This window comes from Apodemus sylvaticus, chromosome 11 (genome assembly GCF_947179515.1).
Source record: "Apodemus sylvaticus chromosome 11, mApoSyl1.1, whole genome shotgun sequence".
NCBI classification, from domain to species: Eukaryota; Metazoa; Chordata; class Mammalia; order Rodentia; family Muridae; genus Apodemus; species Apodemus sylvaticus.
The window spans coordinates 25,844,430-25,867,844 of NC_067482.1; the positions used below are offsets into that span (position 1 = coordinate 25,844,430).

At 35.5% G+C, this 23,415-nt stretch overlaps 1 protein-coding gene across 9 annotated transcripts in view; it reads left to right on the top strand.

Annotated features, from left to right (window-relative positions):
* Epha5 (EPH receptor A5) overlaps positions 1-23,415 on the top strand; it is a 356,777-nt gene that overhangs the window by 26,598 nt on the left and 306,764 nt on the right. For all 9 annotated transcript variants that reach the window (XM_052198455.1, XM_052198457.1, XM_052198456.1 and 6 more), the window contains exon 2: positions 3,823-3,887. In XM_052198455.1, the coding sequence (XP_052054415.1) occupies positions 3,823-3,887 (65 nt within the window). The remainder of the gene's footprint in view (positions 1-3,822; positions 3,888-23,415) is intronic.

The following is a 23,415-nucleotide window of genomic DNA, read 5'->3' on the forward strand; positions in this document are numbered from 1 at the left end:
ATGGGAAAAAAACAAGGCATTGTGAAAAAGTGATGAGAACTAGGTGATATCAGGACACTGAGTGATAACACTGCACTTGGATAAAGGAAGGGGAGGATCAGGGACAAATGATATTACTTTATAGAATGTCAAATACATATGAAGAATTGGTAATTCTCAGAAATGTGATAGTTACTTAATATATTCAAACATATTTTTTAATGATTAACAAGAAAAGCATATTAAACACACTTGTCAGGAATAATGTGATCACAGCTTACATTACATTACATATTCCATCACTGAAAGAATCAAGGCAGGAACCTGTAGATAGGACGTGCCAGAGAAACCATGGAGGCATGTTAGTCATGGGCTTGCATTTCTATACTTTTTACTTTACATATTAATTAAAACTGTTTTCTTCTAGTTCTCTGAAGACTTGACCAAGGTCTCAAGAGTTTATTCTGCCTTTTGTACACAAATACCAATTTAATTCTATGTCCTTTTTCTCAATTTCAAATTTTCTCATTGCAGATGTAAATATCATTTTTGCTTTGTGAGTTTTATGGAAACATTTGTTTTCAGAAGGAATTAATCTTCATATGCATGTAGAAAATGAGATGTATGTATTTCCCATCAATTTTATCATCTGCTATTCTAATTTTTATACAGTCACATTAAGTAAAATTATTTATTTCTATTGTATTTACTGTCTTATATTTTTGTATTATATTCAGATATCAATGGCTACCCTTCCAAAATTGAATTAACTTTTAAGCTAGTATTCTGAAACAGTGAACTCACTTTTATATATATTTTGAGCCCCAAAACAGCAATGTAGATTGATGTACACTAAAGTTAATTCAAGGAGTATTAACTAAAGTTTGACCGCATTGGAGTTCTGTAGTTAATAATGAATATTTAAAGTGACAAGTTAAGAAGAGGCCAGGCTAACAGGCTGCTAAGAATTCCTAGTGTTCCTAAGCACATCAATTTTGATCACATGTTGAAGCTCCACTGACTGTAGAACAAGTCCACCTTCAGTTTGACAAGGTGAGCTAGTTTATCTCAACAATACAGGCGTACTGCTGCTCAATATCTAAGATGATCCAAAGGAATCATTAAAATGAATAAACATAACAATTTAAGTGTTCACTCCCCCGGCATTTAGTCATGTCTAGACAGAACCTAGTGTCCCAGATACAGTAAAAGGAGGACAAGGACATTTATGTTTAATGTAACCTTATTCCCATGGAGACCAGGAAAGGCAACAACAGAGTAAAATGAAGAGCTTAGATCTTAGTGAAGAGGTGGATGCAGTTTCATGTCGAGCAAGACTTAAATGATAGAGGCGACAGGACAATTGTGCTTTCTTTCTTTTTTTTCATAATTCGTTTTTCTTTATTTTAATTTTTTTAATATTTATTCTTTAGTCTTTTCTTACAGTCAAGTCTCTATCACCCTCCTGGTATGCCCTCTGATTGTTCCTCATCCCATATCTCCTCCCAGGTGTCCAAGAGGCTGTCCCCACCCCATCCCATCAATCCTGCAGCCTTGAGTCTCTCAAGGGTTAGGTGCATCTTCTCTCACTGAGGCCAGATTCAGCAGTCCTTTGTTGTATATGTGTCGTGGGCCTCATATCAGTGTGTGTATACTGCCTGGTTGGTGGTTCAGTCTCTGAGAGATTCTGGCAGTCCAGGTGAGTTGAGACAGCTGGTCTTCCCATGGGGTCTCCCTCCTCCTCAGCTTCTTTCAGCTTTTCCCTAATTCCCCAAAGGGTTCCTCAGCTTCTGTCCATTGGTTGAGTGTGTTTGCATCTGACTCTTTCAGCTGCTTGCTGGGCCTCTCTGAGGGCAGTCATGAGACTCCTGTCTGTTAGCACACCATAGCATCTTTAATAGTGTCAGGCTTTGGGGCCTCCCCTTGAACTGGATCCCAATTTGGGCCTGTCACTGGATTTCCTTTCCCTTTTAACTATGGCTGTTCAGTAAAGGCATCATTACTGGAAGGAACTGTCAGTCCTCCAATGTGAGGCCAATATGATTAAAGTGCTTTAAAGATAATGAAACATCTGACTCGCATCTTATGTTTATAGAACTTCAAATATAGATAAAAACAGTTACTCAGGAAAAGCCGTGTATATGTGAAAGTTCTGGGTTTCCTACAACTTTTAAATTGATTTATAGGATACATATCTTCACGTGTATATTTTCTCAGCAGAATTCTTGAAATGTGAAATAGATTTATATGTTAAGTACACCTAAATTTTAGGAAATATCCACAGTTTCAGTTTCAGCTGTGATTCTATGTCATAGTAATTTTCTCTTACTCTCATAGGATATGTTTCCTATGTTTCCTTGTCTATGAACTCTTGTTCATTTTATATTTCAGACTTAAACTTTCAGATAGAATAACAATTTTAAAATTGATAAAAGTCCAAAATATTGGTCTTGATTGTGATATGGGTAGCTTCAGAAAATACTGCATGTGGCTTCTCTTCTATCCCATAAATTAAGCTCAATCAAAGCAGTTCAGTTACATTTTGGGCTAGAGAGAAATAAAAGATGTGAAAAGGGTAGAAAGATAATTTTCTTAGATCCATACCCAAAGCATTCAATTAAACTGCATTCTTTAATTTTATTTCCCAAGGTCAAAATGTAAGCACATTGTATATAGGATATGGGTCAGTATAAGTATATGCACTTTATCTGTTGTTTCTTTGTAATGAGGGTATTTATATCAATCCTTGGATTACTAAAAAATAATCTTAAATTTCTTGAAATCTTAGGAAGTATTGAAAAATTGAGGCACATTTTAGGCTCTGGTTATATATATCTATGTAGAAGACATCTGAGGATATTTGGGATTCTTACCTACAGTAACAAGCTTGTGAATTGCTAGATTCTTCATCTTGAGTAAAATTACATTAATTTGTTTCTTAGTTAAATTTTCACTTGTACTGAAGATTTTGATGATAATCATGAAAATATTAAATATGCTTGTGAAATGTTTACTGCTATTTAATGTAATTATTTGCCAGTTCTTACAACCTTTGAGATAAAAATAAAATATGCTTAGCGGCTGTGAATTAATGCCAACTCTAATTGTTTTGTTTGTGGGTTTGTTTTAAAGTTTTTTTTTTTTACCTTTGTTGCAGGGCTTTTAGGGATGGAGCTTGAGGTTTAATAATGAAGACATGGAGACATCTGTGTTGTTTAAAGCCTAATGGACCTTTTGCTAGAGCAGTCTCTCAGCTAGCTTCTAACTTAACCCAACTTCTCTGCCACTGCCTGCCACCCTGAAGCTCTCTGCCCTACTTCCCTGCTATGTTCCTGTTCATGTTCTGTTAGGCTGCTCCTGTCTCTGCTTGGTTGTTCTGCAGGTTGTCCAGCCCCAGAAACCCTTACCAGTTCTTTATTATGCAAAATGCTGCATTCCTTACTCAACCAAATGGCTTTGCGGACTAGCAGCTTGCATTTCTGTTTTTGGGCAGATAAGGAAGTGACAAACATTGACACATCCCTGGCCTGCTCAATTAGTGATTGAGAACTCAGGGACACACTTTTTCACAGCCAGTAAATAAAATATCTGTGGGTGATCCCAACACATCTTATTTGAATTTTTTACTTTTATTTGGTAAAAATAGCATTTAGGTTTATATATACTTTAAATGATTTTGTTACAATTCTCCATTCATTACTATAAGCCAACAGTCCTTTTCACTATAATAACAGTTTGGTCATAATAAAATCATAATCTAATCTCGATAATATAAGCAGTATGCATCTCAGGGGTGCAGTAGGGATATACTCAGTTCGGTGTTTTGTTTTTTCTTTGTTTCAGTGAATTTATTGGATTCACGCACTGTCATGGGGGACCTTGGATGGATTGCTTTCCCAAAAAATGGGGTAAGTTCTTTGGAAAGTTTCCATAAAACACACCCTTCATCCTTCAAAAGTCATATTTGATTGAGATTTAATTGGACATTTTTGTCAAGAAGAGGGTGGTATATTTCTGTAAAATGGGTTTGATGGTATTTCAAATGAGTTCTGACATAAAATTAACCAGAAGAAAGGGTTTTCGTGACTAAATATGAAACACATTGCTTTTCTCTCAGTATTTCTTTCTCTCTTTCTCTCTCTCTCTCTCCTCTCTCTTTCTCTCTCTTTCTCTCTCTCTCACACACACACACACACACACAAACAAACAAGCAATACAAATCTTTCAGCACCTAGGAAATGTGGTGCTTTGCCACTATTGCAGTTAAGTTACGTAGGAAATGTAATTAACATATGTGTGAAATATTAATGTATATAGAGATCACATCATCTTTTATTCCACTGAAAACAATTGAAACCACTACAAGAGTTCAGTTAAGTTCCCTTCAGCCAAAAGCATGTCATCACTTCTACTACCATTCAAACATTTTGTACCAAATTATGAATTTTCTTCACTGAAAACTTTTCAGAAAAAAAACTTAATGAATTATTTTTATGTTTAATGTTTTATTAAATTATTTTATTTAGATATGTTAAAACAAAACATTTGATAAGATAAATGTTATAATGTTATATTAAGTCTATATGCATATAAATGTATATATAATATATATACATGAATATATGTATTATATATAAATGTGTGTATATATATGTATATATATATATATACATGCATATTACAGAATTTGTAATTTAAAAAGGATTACAGGATTATCTTTTCAATTTAATTCACAAGTATGTATCAGAAAATAAAAAACCAAATTAAATATTCTTCTAAAATTTCATCATGTTGTTCTAAAAAACTGCTTCATAATTTTATAATAAAACAATTTTTACTTTGTGAGATTTTTATTAACCTATAATATTGAGTTTGATATTTTAAAAACTTTAAGCTAAAGTTATATTCTATTGCCTTGACAAGAAACCCAGTTTTAAAATGTTTGTTTTAACATTATTCTTATGGTTTTAAATCTATAAATCTATTTTATTTTAAGATTCATGTAAGCAACCAATTTACAAGGTCATATATACAAAATACATGAGATGGAAACAACTTTAATCAAAAGAATATTATAAAAATCTTGTGCTAACCACATAATTATCCAAAACATTGCAATGATTATTTTTCAAATAATGAGAAAACCCGTTGAGTGAACTGTTCCTTGTGCTGGTTAGTGTTGGTCATCCTGACACAAGCTGGAGTCATTTGAGAAGCTGAAAGCACACCTGTGGATTAGCCTCAATCAGATTGGCCTGTGGGAAGAACTGTGGGGTATTTTCATGATGAACTCTTTGGGAGGCCCCAGTCTACTGTAGGCTGCGCCATTGTGTGCAGGCAGTGTTTGGCTGTGTAAGACGAACAATCCATGCAGAGTGAACCAGGAAGGAACCTTCCTCCAGGCCTGATATCAGCCTATCTTTTTTTAAATTTTATTTTTATATATATTTTTTTATTTTCTATATTCTTTGTTTACAATCCAAAAGCTTTCCCCTTTCCCAGTCCCCCCCTCCATATGTCCCATAAGTCCTCTTCTCTCCATCCATTCTCCTGTCTTTCCCCCTCCCTTTTCTCTGTCCTGGTACTCCCCTACAATGCTGGATCAAGCCTTTCCAGGATTAGGGCCCTCTTCTTCCTTCTCCATGGGAATCATTTGATATGCTAATTGTATCTTCAGTATTCAGAGCTTCAGGGCTAATTAATATCGACTTATCAATGATTGCATTCCAGGTGTATTCTTTTGTGATTGGGTTACTTCACTTAGGATGATATTTTCCAGTTCCATCCATTTGTCTAAAATGTTCATGATTCATTATTTTAATTGCTGAATAGTACTCCATTGTGTAAATATTCCACATTTTCGGTATCCATTCCTCCATTGAGGGATATCTGGGTTCTTTCCAGCTTCTGGCTATTATAAATAAGGCTGCTATGAACATAAAGGAGCATGTATCCTTATTGCATGCCAGGGAATCCTCTGGGTATATGCCCAGGAGAAGTATAGCAGGGTCCTCCAGAAGTGTCATGTCCAGTTTTCTTAGGAACTGCCAGACTGATTTCCATAGTGGTTGTACCATTTTACAATCCCACCAGCAGTGAAGGAGTGTTCCACTTTCTCCACATCCTCACCAACACCTGCTGTCTCCTGAGTTTTTAGCCTTAGGTATTCTGACTGGTGTGAGGTGAAATCTCAGTGTTGAGCATTTCTTAAGGTGCTTCTTGGCCATCCGAATTTCTTCAGGTGAAAATACTTTGTTTAGGTCTGTACCCCATTTTTGGGGGGGATTTGGTTTTTTTGAGACAGGGTTTCTCTGTATAGCCCTGGCTGTCCTGGAACTCACTCTGTAGACCAGGCTGGCCTCAAACTCAGAAATCTGCCTGCCTCTGCCTCCCAGAGTGCTGGGATTACAGGAGTGTGCCACCACCACGGCTTGTACTCCATTTTTAATAGGGTTATTTGGTTCCCTGGAGTCTAACTTCTTGAGCTCTTTGTATATATGATAGAGGGATATTAGCCCTCTATCGGATGTAGGATTGGTAAAGATTTGCAGATGACATGATAGTATACTTAAGTGACCCAAAAAACTCCACCAGAGAACTCCTACAGCTGATAAACAACTTCAGCAAAGTGGCAGGTTATAAAATCAACTCAAGCAAATCAGTTGCTTTCCTATACTCAAAGAATAAGCAGGCTGAGAAAGAAGTTAGGGAAATGACACCCTTCACAATAGCCACAAACAATATGAAGTATCTTGGTGTGACTCTAACCAAACAAGTGAAAGATCTATACCACAAGAACTTCAGGTCAATTGAAGAAGGATATTGAAGAAGACCTCAGAAAATGGAAAAATCTTCCATGCTCGTGGATTGGCAGGATTCATATAGTTAAAATGGCCATCTTGCCAAAAGCAATATACAGATTCAATGCAATCCCCATCAAAATCCCAACTCAGTTTGTCACAGAGTTAGAAAAAGCAATTCTCAAATTTATCTGGAATAACAAAAAACCCAGGATAGCTAAAACTATTCTCCACAGTAAAAGAACTTCTGGGGGAATTAGTATCCCAGACCTCAAGTAATACTATGGAGCAATAGTGTTAAAAACTGCATGGTATTGTTACAGTGACAGGCAAGTGGACCAATGGAATAGAATTGAAGACCCAGAAATGAATCCACACACCTATGGTCACTTGATCTTCAACAAAGGAGTTGGAAAACTTCAACAAAGGAGTTTTCCACTGGAAAACATCCAGTGGAAAAAAGATAGCCTTTTCAACAAATGGTGCTGGTTCAACTGGAGGTCAGCATGAAGGAGAATGCGAATTGATCCATTCTTATCTCCTTGTACTAAGCTCAACTCCAAGTGGATCAAGGACCTCCACATAAAACCAGTCACACTGAAACTAATAGAAAAGAAACTGGGGAAAATCCTTGAGGACATAGGCATGAGGGAAAAGTTCCTGAACAGATCACCAATAGCTTATGCTCTAAGATCAAGAATTGACAAATGGGATCTCATAAAATTACAAAAGGACAAAATGGCAACCATCAAATTGGGAAAGGATATTCACCAACCCTACATCTGATAGAGGGCTAATATCCAATATATACAAAGAACTCAAGAAGTTAGACCCCAGGGAACCAAATAACCCTATTAAAAAATGGGGTACAGATCTAAACAAAAAAATTTCACCAACAAATTGGGAAAAGATCTTCACCAATCCGATATCAGCCAATCTTAGTAAAATGAATTTTTTGCTTCCCTTGTTGCTTAGGTCACGGTGTTTATCTCAACAATAGGAAGCAAATAAAGAGAGCCCTTTTCTAAGAAAGTTACTTTTCAGAAAGACATCTAGGTCATATTAATCTTCAAAATTCCCAGTAATGTGCTTGTATCCTTATATCATCTTGCTTTCAGACAATTCAGCACCTTCAAATTAATTGGGTATTTCAAATTACAATTGCATTTATAAATACAATATAAAAAGTATTATTGTTCAGATGTTAGAATCCAAAAGTAAAAATTCATAAGAAAGATAAAATGACTGTCAATATAAGAGTATCTATTGTGTCATTTCTATGCTTTTACATTCCAGATTGTTCTTTTTGCTCATTAAGTTTTACAACTACTCTCTCTCTCTCTCTCTCTCTCTCTCTCTCTCTTTCTCTCTGTCTCTCTGTGTGTGTGTATGTTTGTGTTAAACTTTAGAATTTTATTCATAGCCAAAATGTTTTATTTAATGAGCACATTACATGTCCCTTCTAAATGTCTGATGGAAATGCAGTTTAAAATAACACTTTTAGAGCTCTCAGAAATTATTATTCTCTTTGAAATCAGTTTGCCCTTTTATACATTTCCAATTGAGAATTTACTGAAACAGAATGTTGAAAGTATATATTCCAGTTAGAATCAGTATTAATCTTTGGGAGGCATTACTTAATTTCTTGTACCATTTCCTTATAGAAAACCAAGGTCTTAACGTAGTACAATGTCCAATTTTCCGAGGAACCAGCAGACTGATTTTCAGAGAAGTTGTACCAGGTTGCAATCCCACCAACAATGGAGGAGAGTATTCCATCTGCTGTAACCTGAGTTTTTGACCTTAGCCATTCTGACTGGTGTGAGGTGAAATCTTAGGGTTGTTTTGATTTGCATTTCCCTGATGACTAAGGATGGCGAACATTTCTTTAGGTGCTTCTCAGTCATTTGATATTTTTCAACTGAGAATTCTTTGTTTAGCTCTGTACCCCATTTTTAATAGGTTTATTTGGTTCTCTGGAGTCTAACTTCTTGCGTTCTTTGTATATATTAGATATTAGCTCTCTATCAGATGTAGGGTTGGTAAAGATCTTTTCCCAATCTGTTGATTGCTGTTTTGTCCTCTTGAGAGTGTCCTGTGTCTTACAGAATCTTTTCAAGTTTATGAGGTCCCATTTGTCAATTGCTGGTGGCACTGCAAGCTGGTAAAACCACTTTGGAAATCAGTCTGGTAGTTCTTCAGAAAATTTGACATAGTACTACCTTAGAACCCAGCTATCCCACTCCTTGGCATATACCCCAAAGATACTTCAACATATAACAAGGACTTGTGATCAACTATGTGCATCATGATGTACATAGAAGCCTTATTTATAATAGCCAGAAACTGGAAAGAACCCATTTCATCAGAGGAATGGATACAGAAAATGTGCTACATTTACACAATGGAGTACTACTAGGCTATTAAAAGAGATGAATTCATGAAATTCTTAGGCAAAAGGGTGGAATTAGAAAATATCATCCTGAGTGAGGTAACAGATTCACAAAAGAACACACATGGTATGCTCTCACTGAAAAGTGGATATTAGCCCCAAAATTTGGAATACTTACAACTCACATATTACATGAAGCTCGAGAAGAAAGAAGACCAAAGTGCGGATGCTTCGGTCCTTCTTACAAGAGGGAACAAAATATTCAAAGGGAGGAAATATGGAAACAAAGTGTGGAGCAGATCCTGAAGGAAAGGCCATACAGAGACTGTTCCACATGGGAATTTAGCCCATATACAGACACTAAAGCCAGACACTATTGCTGATGCCAAGAAATGCTTGTTGATAGAAGCCTGATATAGCTGTCTCCTGAGAGGCTCTGCCTGAGCCTGGCAAACCCAGAGGCAGATGCTGGCAGCTAACCATTGGATTGAGCATGCAGTCCCTAATAAAGGACTTAGAGAAAGAACTGAAGAAGCTGAAGAACAAACAAAGAAAAAACAACAATATCAACCAACCAGACCTCCCACAGCTCCCAGGGACTAAACCAACAACCAAAGAGTACACATGGAGGGACCCATGACTCCAGGGGCATATGTTGTTCATGAAGGCCTTGTCTGACATCTATGGGAGGAGAGGCCCTTGGTCCTAGAAAGACTAGATGCTCCAGTATATGGGAATGCAGGGCGGAGAAGTAGGAGTGTGTGGGTAGGTGGGTGAACATCCTTAGAGAAGCAGGGGCAGGGAGGATGGGATAGGGGCTTTCCAGAAGGAAAAGGGGACAGCATTTGAAATGTAAATAAATAAAATATCCAATTAAAAAAAAAGAAAGGTCTTTGTGGAAGGGCGGAGCACATACATCACTCAAACAATATCATGTAACTTTATTCTTTTCATTGCAATTATTAGGACAATACTAGTTTTATTTATGTATTTTAAAACAATATTCATTCTTTTCAGTATGATTGTAAATTTTTATGCATCATGAATTCTTTGATAACAGTTATCCTGCTTAGTATGTATTCTGAAGACAGAAGATAATTCAGAGAAAATTAGTAAAACTTTTTTTTGTAGGTGTGGAAGAATGTGGGTGGCATCTTGATTTGCATTTTTGTTAGAAGCCATTCATTCACAAAATAATAGTAAGTGGCATTATTACTTTCAAGGAAATGAGTATTCCAACTTTAATGACTGTAGGCAGAAATGTGCCCTTGCTAAGGAAGAATGTTCCCATGCTCCATTAAGGCCTGAGAATAATTTGTTTCACCTGTAAGTGGCCTTAATGTTCTCTACAAAAACAAAACAAAGACAATTGCTTAGATAAATGTTGAATGGATGTGTCAACAGGCACAGATAGTCACTTGTTGGATATGAGAATACTTAATGTTTGAAGAGTGTTTTTTTTTTCTTTTAAATCTGTCAGGTATATTCTGATATTTAGATAAACAATCACATGGATGGGCACACAGAAAAATATAGCATGTTTTCAGAATAACTTTAGAATGTCTGTTATACAAATAAACCTCAAATCCCAGGATGTGGGAACTATTGAAATTGCTAAAAACCAGCACCACGATGAGCAATATCAACACCTAAGACAAAAGTAATCATAAAATTTAGACCGAGCATTCTCAGGAGTTGTTTACTAGGTGAAGACTTTAATTAGCAATGCAAAACATATAAAAGACTGAAAAAAATGTAAGACTAATAAGAAGGTATAGGAAGTATATCTCATCTAAAATCAAAATGGCAATAGACATTGGCTGTCCTATAAAGAAACAGATTATAGAGAAAAAGTAAAACCTGAAATAAAGAATTCGCTGCAAATGACAAACCTCAGATCTGGTCAGGCAGAAGAAGGAATGAAACCTGAAAAATGAAGAATAGGATTTATCCTTCCTGAGAAAGTGAAGGGGGACAATGAAAAGGGACGCACGAGGCCTGAAGGGATAGGAATGATCCGTGAAGATTGATGAACTGGCATAATCTTCGTATTTGAAATAAAACAACACACATATTCATCCACAAACATAAGTAAAATCAACTCAAAGACATGCACAGAGTCAATTAAATTGCCAATGACTAGAGAAAGAATATTATAAAAGCATCATTTCAGAAACATCTCACTGGGTATAAGAAATATTCAGAACTTTTAAAAGTTTATTACTCATTAAAAGCCATCATGGCAGAGTTAATCCTCAGCATATTAAGTGGCACAAATAGAGAACAAGATTTTTCAAGTAAGAGATATGTACTCAAAAATAGTAAATTTAGTTCTAAAGTGAAATTAGCACTTTCTCTGATTAAATAAACCTTGAAAAAATATAAATATCAGAAACATTTTTTTCTACTAGAAATATCTAAAAAATAGGTTATAATAATGTCAAGCACTGTGTTTTAAAGCGAACTATACTATGATCTCTCAAACATTGTCCTTTATCCTCCTTGTTTTACTTTGATAGAAACGTAAAATATGATAAATTATATGTTTTTCCTTAAGTGCACAAATGTATTTTAAGGAACAATAATTGATTTCAGAATGGCTTATTTATAACATAATCCTGTGGTTTCATATAATACAGCTATACATCACTTGATGACAAAGATACAGTGTAAGTCAGGTTGTGTACAATTTTGTCCTGGTGAATGCATTTTAGTGAGTACTTACTGAGACAAGGCTGGATTGAATGATAATGGACAATTCAGTCTATGGACCATAATCATATTCACTGGCATTCATTGACAAAACACTGGGGCTGTGCCTCAGAACTATCTTCCAGTGTAAGCACATAATTTTAGTGGAACCTATGGGGAGTGCATAGGGGTGCACGTGCTTAAATTTTTTGCTTTGCACTTATGATATTTTTATATGTACTTCGGTGATGCCTCAATCATCAAAGTGCTTCCTATTCAATATGAGTACTTGAGTTTAGATTCAACTACTCATAAAAAAAAAACAAAAAAATTAGGCATAGATTCTGAGAAGCCTCCTTCTGCAGTAGAGGGGAACAAATACAGAAACCCACTACTAGAAAATGTGCAGAGAATGAGCAACCGTGGAACACTCAACCCCAAATGTGATGTCTCCATAAGGAAGACAATTTTAAGAAACTGAGTACATTCTCCTCTGTGACTCACTTTCCACTGGTGTCTCTTCTGTCCTGTGAAGTTGTAACTGATGACAGTCATCTTTCTGTCACTGCACAACTTTACAGTTTCCTTTTGTTCCAAGAAAGACTTGATTTTTCTTTTCAAATATTTTTGTTGCATGTGAAGACGGTGTCCTTCTGCTCCCTTACCTTAATTAGGACAGGTGATTGGATTTCATCAGATATATGAGTTATTATATACATAATAATCCATGACTGTATGAGTGTGTGTCAGCATGTGTGCATAATTCTCAATGTTAGAAACATTACTAACCTTCCATTTTCTTCTAGACATTTTTTAATCATTTCTTTCCACCATCACAAAATTATTAGATAGTATTCCTGTCTGTAGTCCTCCCACATAAGTCCTTCCCATCTCCTTTCTCCTGTATGATTCTCGACGTGTGTTAAGGTAAACTATCGGGATCTCAGGTCACTTGAACAGTTTGTGTTTTGTGTACTTTGCACATGCAATGTCACGGCTCTATTGGATTCAGAATATGTGCAACTGACACTAAAATGTAACCAGGGAGATTTACAAAGATGCATGTAGTGCTTTGTTTTCCAGATGAGGAAAGCCCGTGTAAAGACCTTATTTAAATTTAAGCAGATGGTCCTTCTGAGATATGGGTGGTCCACTCCACACCCACATCTCCTGTCGCACTGGGGCATTGAAACCACAGATGAGTCACTCCCAACTCTGAGTTATTCTCTGCACCCCTCTTCCTATGCTTGAACTGCATAGCCATGTTCAGGACTTTACTAGCTTGCCTTCTTCACTGAATGAACCTGCACTTCATTTCCATTTAGGTCACTTCTGCTGCCTTCTGGAACATTTACCATTGATTAATCTATATGGACTTAGCATGGGTGGAAACAGTTGTTTTCAGGAAATCTTTAGCAATTGTTTCCAAGGTTTATTCTCATGAGAATAAAATTAAGGGCTAGGATGTTTGCTAAAAACAGATCATATTCTTACGTCTCAGAAATTCCTACACCACTTTTTTTTCCACATCCTGTTGTTGGAGATACTCACTGCACACACCTGCCTCCTGTGCTTGGTGGAATTAACCATTCCCTGTAGGGTTTTGAAGACTTCCTGAAGCACACGTGTGGAAACCGCAGGTCTCCCATGAGCACAGTCTCAGAGTTTCATCAAAACTTCTGTGTTTATCTTACTAGATTTTATTTTCACCATCAAAAAGAGTAAACATCATAATTATTTTAACTTTATTTTTACTGCGTTTAGGACATGTTATGATATTATTAATACCTTATTCATTTTATGAAGAATGTAGATATTGAATTAAATCACATTTTTTTTTTTAAAAATGAAGGTAAACTTTCTTGGTTTTCCTAGAGAGAAAGGAAAAGGAAAAAGTTTACATTGTAGTTATATCAAAACAGAGGTTATAAATTTTCTTGTTTTTGTTTCTCCCTGCCCTACTTTTATAGGAGACCTAGAACTCCTATTCCTCCTATTCATGTTTAAAAGTGAGAATAATCAAATTATGCAAAATGAATGATGATCAGAATTCTATTGTCCTCCTTGGTTTTTGCTTGTTTGTTTTGAATTAGGATTTCTTTAAATGAATTATTTATTTAGATCCTCAGATTTTAATAAAAAAAAAAGACAAAAGACAAATCAAAACACCCAGTATGTCCCACACATTCCACAAAGACAAGAAGGTAGAGAAACACTGGGACACAACTGTGGTTTTACATTTTGGCTTTGCGTTACAGAACTCTGTTAAAGCAGTATATACTGAGGTCCACACCAAGAATAGAGAAGATGCTAAAGATCAAACTAATAATGACAGGTATAGATGAGACCACATTGGTTTATACAGAGCAAACTCCTTATGGACAGTGATATAAAAGTATTCTAAGGCAAGTGATATTCAAATATACAATGCAAATGCCAGTGTAATGAAGACATTGCCTGGTCAAAGGTAGCTTAGTCCTTTTATAGTTTGGAAAAATAGAATCACCCCAAATGTATAATGTAGATAAGATAAATAATTTAAGGAATTCAAGACAATCATTAGGCATATTCTGAAATTTAAGAGGCATAAGATTTTGCATAGATTTCCCACATGGCAACTTAGCAACTATGAAGACAGTTCTGTAAAATGTCCAGCTTCATTTCTTCTGCCTGTGAGGCAAATGCTACATCTGATATTTTATATAAGCAAAAATACACAATGAGTTAGCAGACAGCAAAGCTCAGGTCAGTAAAACAGCATTGTGATGCATGTGTATTATTTGCTTTTTAGGAGTCACAGATTGTTCGCTTGATGTCAATATGGAATCATGCACATTTTTCCCATGTGTAAAAGAGCCCCCAACAAATTTTCCCCTTTGTAATGAAATTTAAAAATCAGCTGAGAAGTGAAATTTATCTATATTATCTTCTGATAATACTTTCTCCCTCCTTCACCTGCAACTGGTTACCCAAACAGTCTACCTTTTCAATCTGCAACCCCTCAAGAAAGCAAATCTCTAAGAGGAGCTCTCTTCCACTTTTGCAGAGGTTTTTGCAAACCTTGCATGGTTTGCAAGGTTTTTTCCCCTACCCCCACATTAATCTTTTCCTCCAAAAGTTCATTCCCTTCCCAAGTGGAATGTGGATGTGTATGGATCTCATATTTAGAATTTGTCAAGCCTCTTGTCCAACACATCATTTTGCTAAATTGCTTTATCTTTACATCTTTCTTGACCAGTTGTCATACCCAAGGAGCAAGTATTTGAAAAATAAACCTTCAAGTCATTTTTAAGGAGCTAACTATATTACTCCTACCTCCACTGTGATGAGAAGCACCAGGCATTAACTTTTAACAAATTGCTTTACCCACTACATCCTCTACTTGTTTCATGCCAAGCATTAATTTTCCTTTTTTTTCTTTTGTAATTTTAAAGAATTTTATGTCTGGCAAGATGTCTCTGGACCAAATGGTATAGTCCAAGCAAGACATCTAGGGTTAAATTACTATTTTATAGTAAAAAAATTGATTCATTCTCATTGATATTTGCATCATTTTCTGTAAGTGAATGTGACTTTTTAAAAATAAATTTATCTTCCCACTCATTAATAAAGATGTTAAATAGATATGAGCTTCCCAGAAGTCTCTGAGGCCCAAACAGCAGGTATTTTTCCATGTGGTTTGATTGCTGTTTATCATGATCCTTTAAAAAAAAAATCTTTCAGCTGTTTTCAATTCATGTGACAGTGCTCCTGTGCAAGTCAATTTGAATTAATTTTGCAAGCAAATGCTTTATGGTTCTGAGTACATAATCTCCCTCTCCTGCAGAGAAAAAATATACTGTAATCATCCAGCATTCCTGTTGATTATTTCCATTAAAGGCAGCAGGGAAAAGGGAGAAGGCCAAACCTCCTCTCTCACATCCAAGGCTCTTGCCCTTCACTGCTTTTTATCTGCCCCCTTCCCTTTCTGCTTCTCCAGCTTACACTAATGCACAAAATGATGGCCCAAACTGCTCAGCCTGGAATTGTCCTTTGGAACCTAGCCACTGTTGTCTTTTTGATCTTATATCCCAGTACACTATGTTTTCCCCCAGAAGAGCTCTCACATAACATCCTACAAGATTCATGTAAATTTTTGCCAATAGTGTTTTTCACAAATTTCTGGAAATGCTCTCTTCTATACTGGGTTGAGCTTAATGCTAATGACTTTCATAACCCAGAGCAAGTAATATAACATGAAACCTCTCATTACCATCCAGAGGGTGACCACTTTCTGGAAATGAATCAACATAGCTTCTATTAGGTATTGAACACACTCAAAATTAGATACTAGAGGTGATAGTCATTGTTGTGCAAATAGTGTGAGAACTACTTGCCTCTACCAGTCCATTCTTCCTCCTTACATTGAGAGCATTGCCCTTTGACTCGGATATACATTTATGCATTTTGTGCTAGCTGATAGGTTTAAATTTGAGTATTAAAACGTGGTGAGTATTTAAGCAACAAGAAAAAAAGCCTGTGCACTTTAGTGAAAAATGGTATGATGTTAAAAATATGTCAAAACTTAAATTGAGGCAATTGACTTTATTTAGGGGCAAGCAGGCTTGGGCTGACAATATTTTATTTAATTGAACAAAATCATTAAATTATAGAGAAAATCATTAGTTTACAATTTGAGGTAAGATTCATTTTCTCTCTACATCTTTTCAAACAGACAAATTCCAACTGATCTTCATTAGAGTTTTGACGTATAGGACCTATGGAAGCGTATGTTTAGCTATGGTTTTAATTTTTATATTCTGTTTAATATAAATTGCTAATATGTATAAATATTTATCTCCTAAGTGGTAATACAGTTATTATGGAAATAATTAACTATATACATCCAGAGTCAAGTCTGATTCTACCACTGCTACAGGATAAGTAAGCCAATGTATCCCCCTCTCCCTTCCTCTCTCTTTCTCATATGCACTGCTTATTAAATTAGCACATTCCAAACACTACACAAGAAAACCATTTTATGTGCAGTAGAATGCCTGGCCCTGGATTAATGCTTCACATGTGATGCAGTCATTTTCTCTTGTCTTGGTTTCTGTTTTTAAGAATCAGTTTCTGAATTTATACTACCAAAGAGGTAGGTAGTTACTGGTACAAATTCATGATACCACTATGCTTTGTCTGTTAATATTGTATCCCTTGAAATGTCTAAGCTAGACATTAGCCAACATTTCAGGATAGAAAATGTGTATTCACTAATTCATAAATATCTCTGTAATTTATTAATAAAGATTTGAGAGGTTTTACTGAAAGCACATCAGACACTACTTTGCAGTAGGTAAAGAGAACCTCACAACTGTCAGGAACAATGAATGATTCAGGGCGTCATGTTGAAAATCAAGTGTTCACTAATGGTAGAACTCCAGCCCCACATATCACACTCTTAGAGAAGTGTTGCAATGTGATGTAGAAATTCAATGTGAGGCTTTGTTTACATTGAAAACAATTTCAGGGGCTGGTGAGATGGATCAGTGGTTAAGAACACTGACTACTCTTCCAGAGGTCCTGAGTTCAAATCCCAGCAACCACATGGTGACTCACAACCATCTGTAATGAGATCTGATTCACTCTTTTGGTGTGTCTGAAGACAGCTACAGTGTACTTACATATAATAAATAAATAAATCTTTATCAAAAAAAGAAAAAAACAGTTTCAGAGTTGTTCAGATTTTATTATTAAATAGTTAGAATGTAAGAAAATATTTTAACCAAAATCATCTTAAAATGCTGTATTTTAAGATTAGTTTCCAAGAGAGGTGCTAATGTTGTCCTGATCCTGATAAGTAAATCTGTTGTTGTTGTTGTTGTTGTTGTTGTTATTGTAAATTCCTTTTTTTTATTCGATATAATTTATTTACATTTCAAATGATTTCCCCTTTTCTAGCCCCCCCCCACTCCCCAAAAGTCCCGTAAGCCCCCTTCTCTTCCGTTGCCCTCCCTCCCACCCAATCTTCAGTTGGTTGTACTATATTAGAATGTCTGCTAGCTTAATGGACAGAAAATACTATGATCCAAGGGAACATACGGTATATTACTGCATAAAAATGTGGTAGCAAATCATTTGATGACCCTCCATGTAGAGTGCAGTACTTACTTCTCTGTGGCTTCAACTTCTAGCAGGTCATCTTCTCATTCTTCATTTCTGAAGACATGAGTAAGTTCTAACACTTTCTTTCGATTTCTTTCAAATTACAAATTTGACTTTCTGTACTAAAGAAACAAGTTCACACTAGGAATTCTACAGAGAAAGCATGCATTGACCCAGCCTGTTCTTCATCATCAATGAAAACTGCTCTAACTCTTACAACAGAGGCAAGAAATTTGAACTTTAGGTGTTGTTGGTGCTGCGGGGTGTGCCTCTTCCGTATAAGTACAGGAGTAGTTTTAGAGAAAATTAATATTAGTATCTAGACTTCATTGAAATTTGTGCCTTCAGGAATTAGGTCAAGAAAACTTTGTTTCCAGTAGCAAACTCTTTTCTATGTAAAGTTGTTTCACTTAAAAAAAATAGTTGTCAGTGTAGAAGTTTTTCAAAATACATAGTAAGTGGCATGAGTTGTTCTAGTGTCTAATTTTAACTACATCTCTAAAGCCTGGACTACGATACATGTGGATTATTCACAACATTCAAATATTTTATGTGACTGAACCATTTTGTGGTTTTTTTGAAGGATTAGTAGCAAGACTTCTCTGTCCACGTATTTTAGATTTCATAATAATCACTGATAAGTTTTTATCATCATTCTTCATTTGTTTTTCTATGAAACCTACAAAATAATATTACACTCCCATCTATATGTCATTATTATGAGTTGGTATAAAACTAATAACATCATATTAGCTCATTGTTTCCTTAGAGCCTGGGAAAGTCACCCTTGTGGTTTCTGACCTGGCAGTGTAAGTCCCTATGCTGCAGCTAAAATTGACTACTGCTTGGAAGCAAGTTGTGTAATAAAAATTATGAGAGAGAAAGAGAGAGACAGACAGACAGACAGATAAAACAAGTTTTAAAAGCAATAAGCAGTAGAAAGACAGGAAATATATTTACCTTCCATTTCAGTTTAAAATTATTTTACAAAATTAAAACTTATAGATTATGATTATAGTAATCAAAATACCATATATAAATTGGATATTAATATTAGGTTGTTTTAATGTTCAAAATATAAGGTTCAGCAATAAGGTCTTTTCATGCCAACAACTATCCTGGAGGGTTAAAGGTAAGCCTAAGGTGTTGCTATTGCTTCATATGCCGACAATTACTAGGGACTACCATAGGAGCATTATTGGTTAGTTCTCTGGAGTTTAATTCTTATATCTCTATATACTGATTTCTGTTCTTAAACTAGGTGTCAGAATGAAGAATTAGTCATTGAACTAGTGAAACACACCACTTCTCTTCTCTTTTTGTATACTGACTGTGACTTTCGATTGAACGTTGACCATATGGTTGTGACAAACAATAAACTACACCTCAGGTTATAGTTGTGGCTCTTCCTGACTGTTCTACTGTTGTGAAGAGGAGCCATGACCAAAGCATCTTCAGTTAGAGAATGTTTGATTTAGGGCTTCCTCGCAGAGGTTTAGAGAGTTAGTCTATGATCATCATGGCCATGGGACAGCAGCACGCAAACAGGCATAGCGCTGGAGAAATAGCTGGTAAGCTTACATGCTGGTCCCAGGCAGCAGGCAGAAAGATAAGGTGATACTCTGCTAGGTCTAGGCTTTTAAAACTTGAAAACTACAGACTAGGAACACATCTCCTCCAACAGGCTCATACTTCCTGATTGTTCCTAAACTGTACTCCATTGGCAACCAAACATATGAGCCTAAAGGGTCCATTGTTATTCAAACCACCTCTGTGACATGGTCCAAATAGGATCAGTGTCTTCACAGCAGCTTTTAAAGGTTGAAATGCATTGAGATGTGGATGAGAGCAGCCACAACAGAAAGTAGCCACAACCTGAGTCCATGTATGGCTGGACTGAAACTTACTTACTTTAGCCTATAAGTCCAGTACAACAGGAATCAAAACATTTTTTAACATTTGATTTTATTTCATTTTGTGTTTGGAGGCAGAGCCTATGAAACGCAGGCTTGCTTCAAACTTCATTTAACATCCCTGCCTTAGTTTTCTGAGTGCAAAATAATATGAATGTGCACCACCAGGAGCAACTTGAGATTCCTCTAACATCAAAAAAATATTTTTATTCCTTTAGGTTTGATTAGAAACAAAATATAGCATTTCATTGTAACATTTTTGAAGTAGTAACAGTAAAAACAAATCCACAGTTGCAACACAGAAATAGGACTGTCTTAGATGGGTGATAAAGATGAAGGTATAAATTGTATTAAGTTTACCTTCCCCCCACCCCCGAATCAGCAGTATTTTGTATTCTTCTTAAGCAGTGGCAAGAGATACTGTGGCCAGTCACTGACACAGCAGCACTGAGGTAAAAAATGTTTCACTAGTTAAAACTAAGCATTCCTCAGATTTTTGTGCTGTTTACCAAATGGCAAACATTTTTTATTGCTAACAGTTAAATTCAGTTAAGATTTCTGATCTGACATCGAGCCTTTCCCCAACTGCTACTTGCTACAGATAGTCTGGATGTATAGTAATGAATTAAGTGTGGTGAAATGGACAGGTTTTATACTACATTAAAGGCAATGTCTGGATTTGAATATTTTACCCATTTTCTAAGGTATTAAATGTCTCTGAATACTTTCAAAATACTTGATAAGAAAATGTTTTCTGCATATTTAGTAGCATTACATGAAAATTATTCGAAAAAGTACAGTTTGATTTAAATTTTAAAAGAACCTATGGGGATGAACAGATGGCTCAGTGCTTAAAACCACTATGTATAGTCGCTGAACCCAATCGTCAGCTCATATCCTTCCGAATGTCTACTTCCATGGGAATTCACCCTTTATCTTATTTATGTGGCTTCTTCACACAAGTGATGGACTTACATACATCAACCACACAAGTACATACACATAAAATTAAAATAAATAATATTAGGAAAAAAACTAGTTCCCAGTTAAACCTAAACTTCCTTGAACGGGAATAATTTAAACATCATTTTAATAACAGGCAGTCCAGTACCTAAAAAACATTTTCCTACAAATACTTGGAATTTTGTAAAAGAATACCCGACAACAGTCTCCTGGGACTTTCGGTGTGGACATAGATTCTCACTGGGTAGAGGAGGCCCGTCTGGCTCGGTCCACATTTTCATTACAGATATACAGTGGCTGGTGGGATTTTAAGATTGTACTTTAGTTAGTAGTCTATGGTCTTACCTCTACCATACCACAGTGGGAGAGACATAGCAGGTGTGTAAAACCCTTGTGCGGGTTTTATCCCTTAAACCATGTGATGAGCAAGTGTTTTTTCTTTCCTGTCCTATCTTGACTTGACATTTTGTATATTCTTATACAAATCTGAGGCCACATTTTACTTTTATTTTGAAACTGTAATTACAATGTTTTGAACTTCCTTTTTCTGCCTTCCAAACTCTTTTGTATATCCCTTCCTACTCTCTTTCAAATACATGACCTTTTTTTAACTAACTGCCATCAGATACCTATGACCATACGGAATACATGCTCATAGCACTAAATACAACACATCAGTCAGTATGATGTTATGTGTATATGAGCTGACCTGATCATTTGGCACTGGTGTGCTTTTTACGAACTGGGGAAGACTACTTCTTCTACTGTCTGCTTTCCTCAAGTTATAGTCCATTGTGTAGTGTTGAGGCTATGTGAGATGTTTTCTCTTCATTTGGGCATGCTGCTTGCTGTCACCCTTGTTCAATTCAGTCACATGGAGGAGACCTTATAGACGTAGCTTCTGTCGTAATTAGACGTGATTTCACAGCAGACTCTCAGATCTCCTGGTTCTCAACAAGGTTTGTAGGCACTCTTCCTCAATGTTCCCCTGAGCACTGGAGTAGCGCATTTTATAGATGTATCCGTTGGGACTGGGGTCCACAAATCTGATTTTTTTGGTTGTGGATTTGTGTAGTGTTCTCTGTTACAAAAAGAAGATTCCCCGATGAAGAGCAGTGAAGGCCATTATTCATATAGATTTTAAAGAAATCCATTCAGCCAAGAAATAACTTCATAAACTCTATGCTACATTATAGCACTCAGGATATAGGTGATGCCCCCACATTTGATAGCTTTATAAATACAAATTCTAAGTTTGTGGTTATATTTTTCTATAGTTAGATTGATAACTGTAACACAAATGAACTTTGGGTCACAAATGATAGCAACAAATATTTAAAGATATAAAAATCATAAAACATAAATATCATTTGAGCTTATAGAAAACATGAATTATTTATATATGCTATGGTAAATTATGATTCATTACACTAACTCTTAAACATTAAAAACTGTAACTTTTGTCGTTTAATTTGCTGAGGAGATTCTGCTTATTCTTTGCTGGAAGAAAATTGAATATGAGCAATGATTTACATTGCCTCCTTTATTACCCAGTATATGACCGCTATGTGTCAACATGTGCTGAAATACATTTGTATACAAATACCTAATGCCTGTTATAAATCCAAGATCGCTGTATCTGGAAGTCAATTAAATAAACTGAGTGAATACCAAATTTGCTTATTTGTTTGCAGTTGTAATTTAGAACAGTTATTATATGGTGGGCAATTTCAGCACAGTGACAAGGATAAATATAATGTTAGCAGATTCTTGAAATGTACTTTTCCTGAGAACTAGATGATGTAGGTCAATGGTTAAAGTTTTCTAGAGCTGCAAACACTAACTGGGGAGAAATATCAACAACCATTCACAAGTTTGATCTCTCACTCTTTCATAAGTTTATGATTGCTTCTATACACAAAAAAGAAAATAAACAAGGAACATGTATCATTTCTGTATAATATTATCACTGGTATATTTCATTTGATAAAGCAACAATTAAAATAACTCCTTGACACCTACTAACTTTCTTCACATGGGTTTTTCCATCAGCTGAGTCTATTGTTTCATTTCATTCTCTTTTCTCTAAACTTAACTATTTTTTTAACCTTTCATACTGTGTGTGATCTAAATTTTAGGATATTCCATGATAAGAGACCTTAAAAGCACTGTATCCCTAATTAAATATTAAGTGCCATAATATCTATGTTTAATAAGAACACTTACACGGAAGTGAGAAACATTGAAATCTGAGATGATCATGTAATTTATTCAAGCGATAAGTTGACTTTTTTTAACGTGCTAAGGTACTGACTTTTAAGCATTCATATTATTCAGTGTGTTTTAAAGTTTATCTGTCATTATCCTTAGGCCTTTGAAAAATTAAAATCATCTAACTTCAAATGTATTAAAATAGTATGCAGAATATAAGATTAAACTTAAAATATATATACTGTATTAAAATATGTAATTGATTTTATTATGGCTAGAAAGAAAATCTGCCCTTCTCCAAACATAAATCAAACTTCCTATT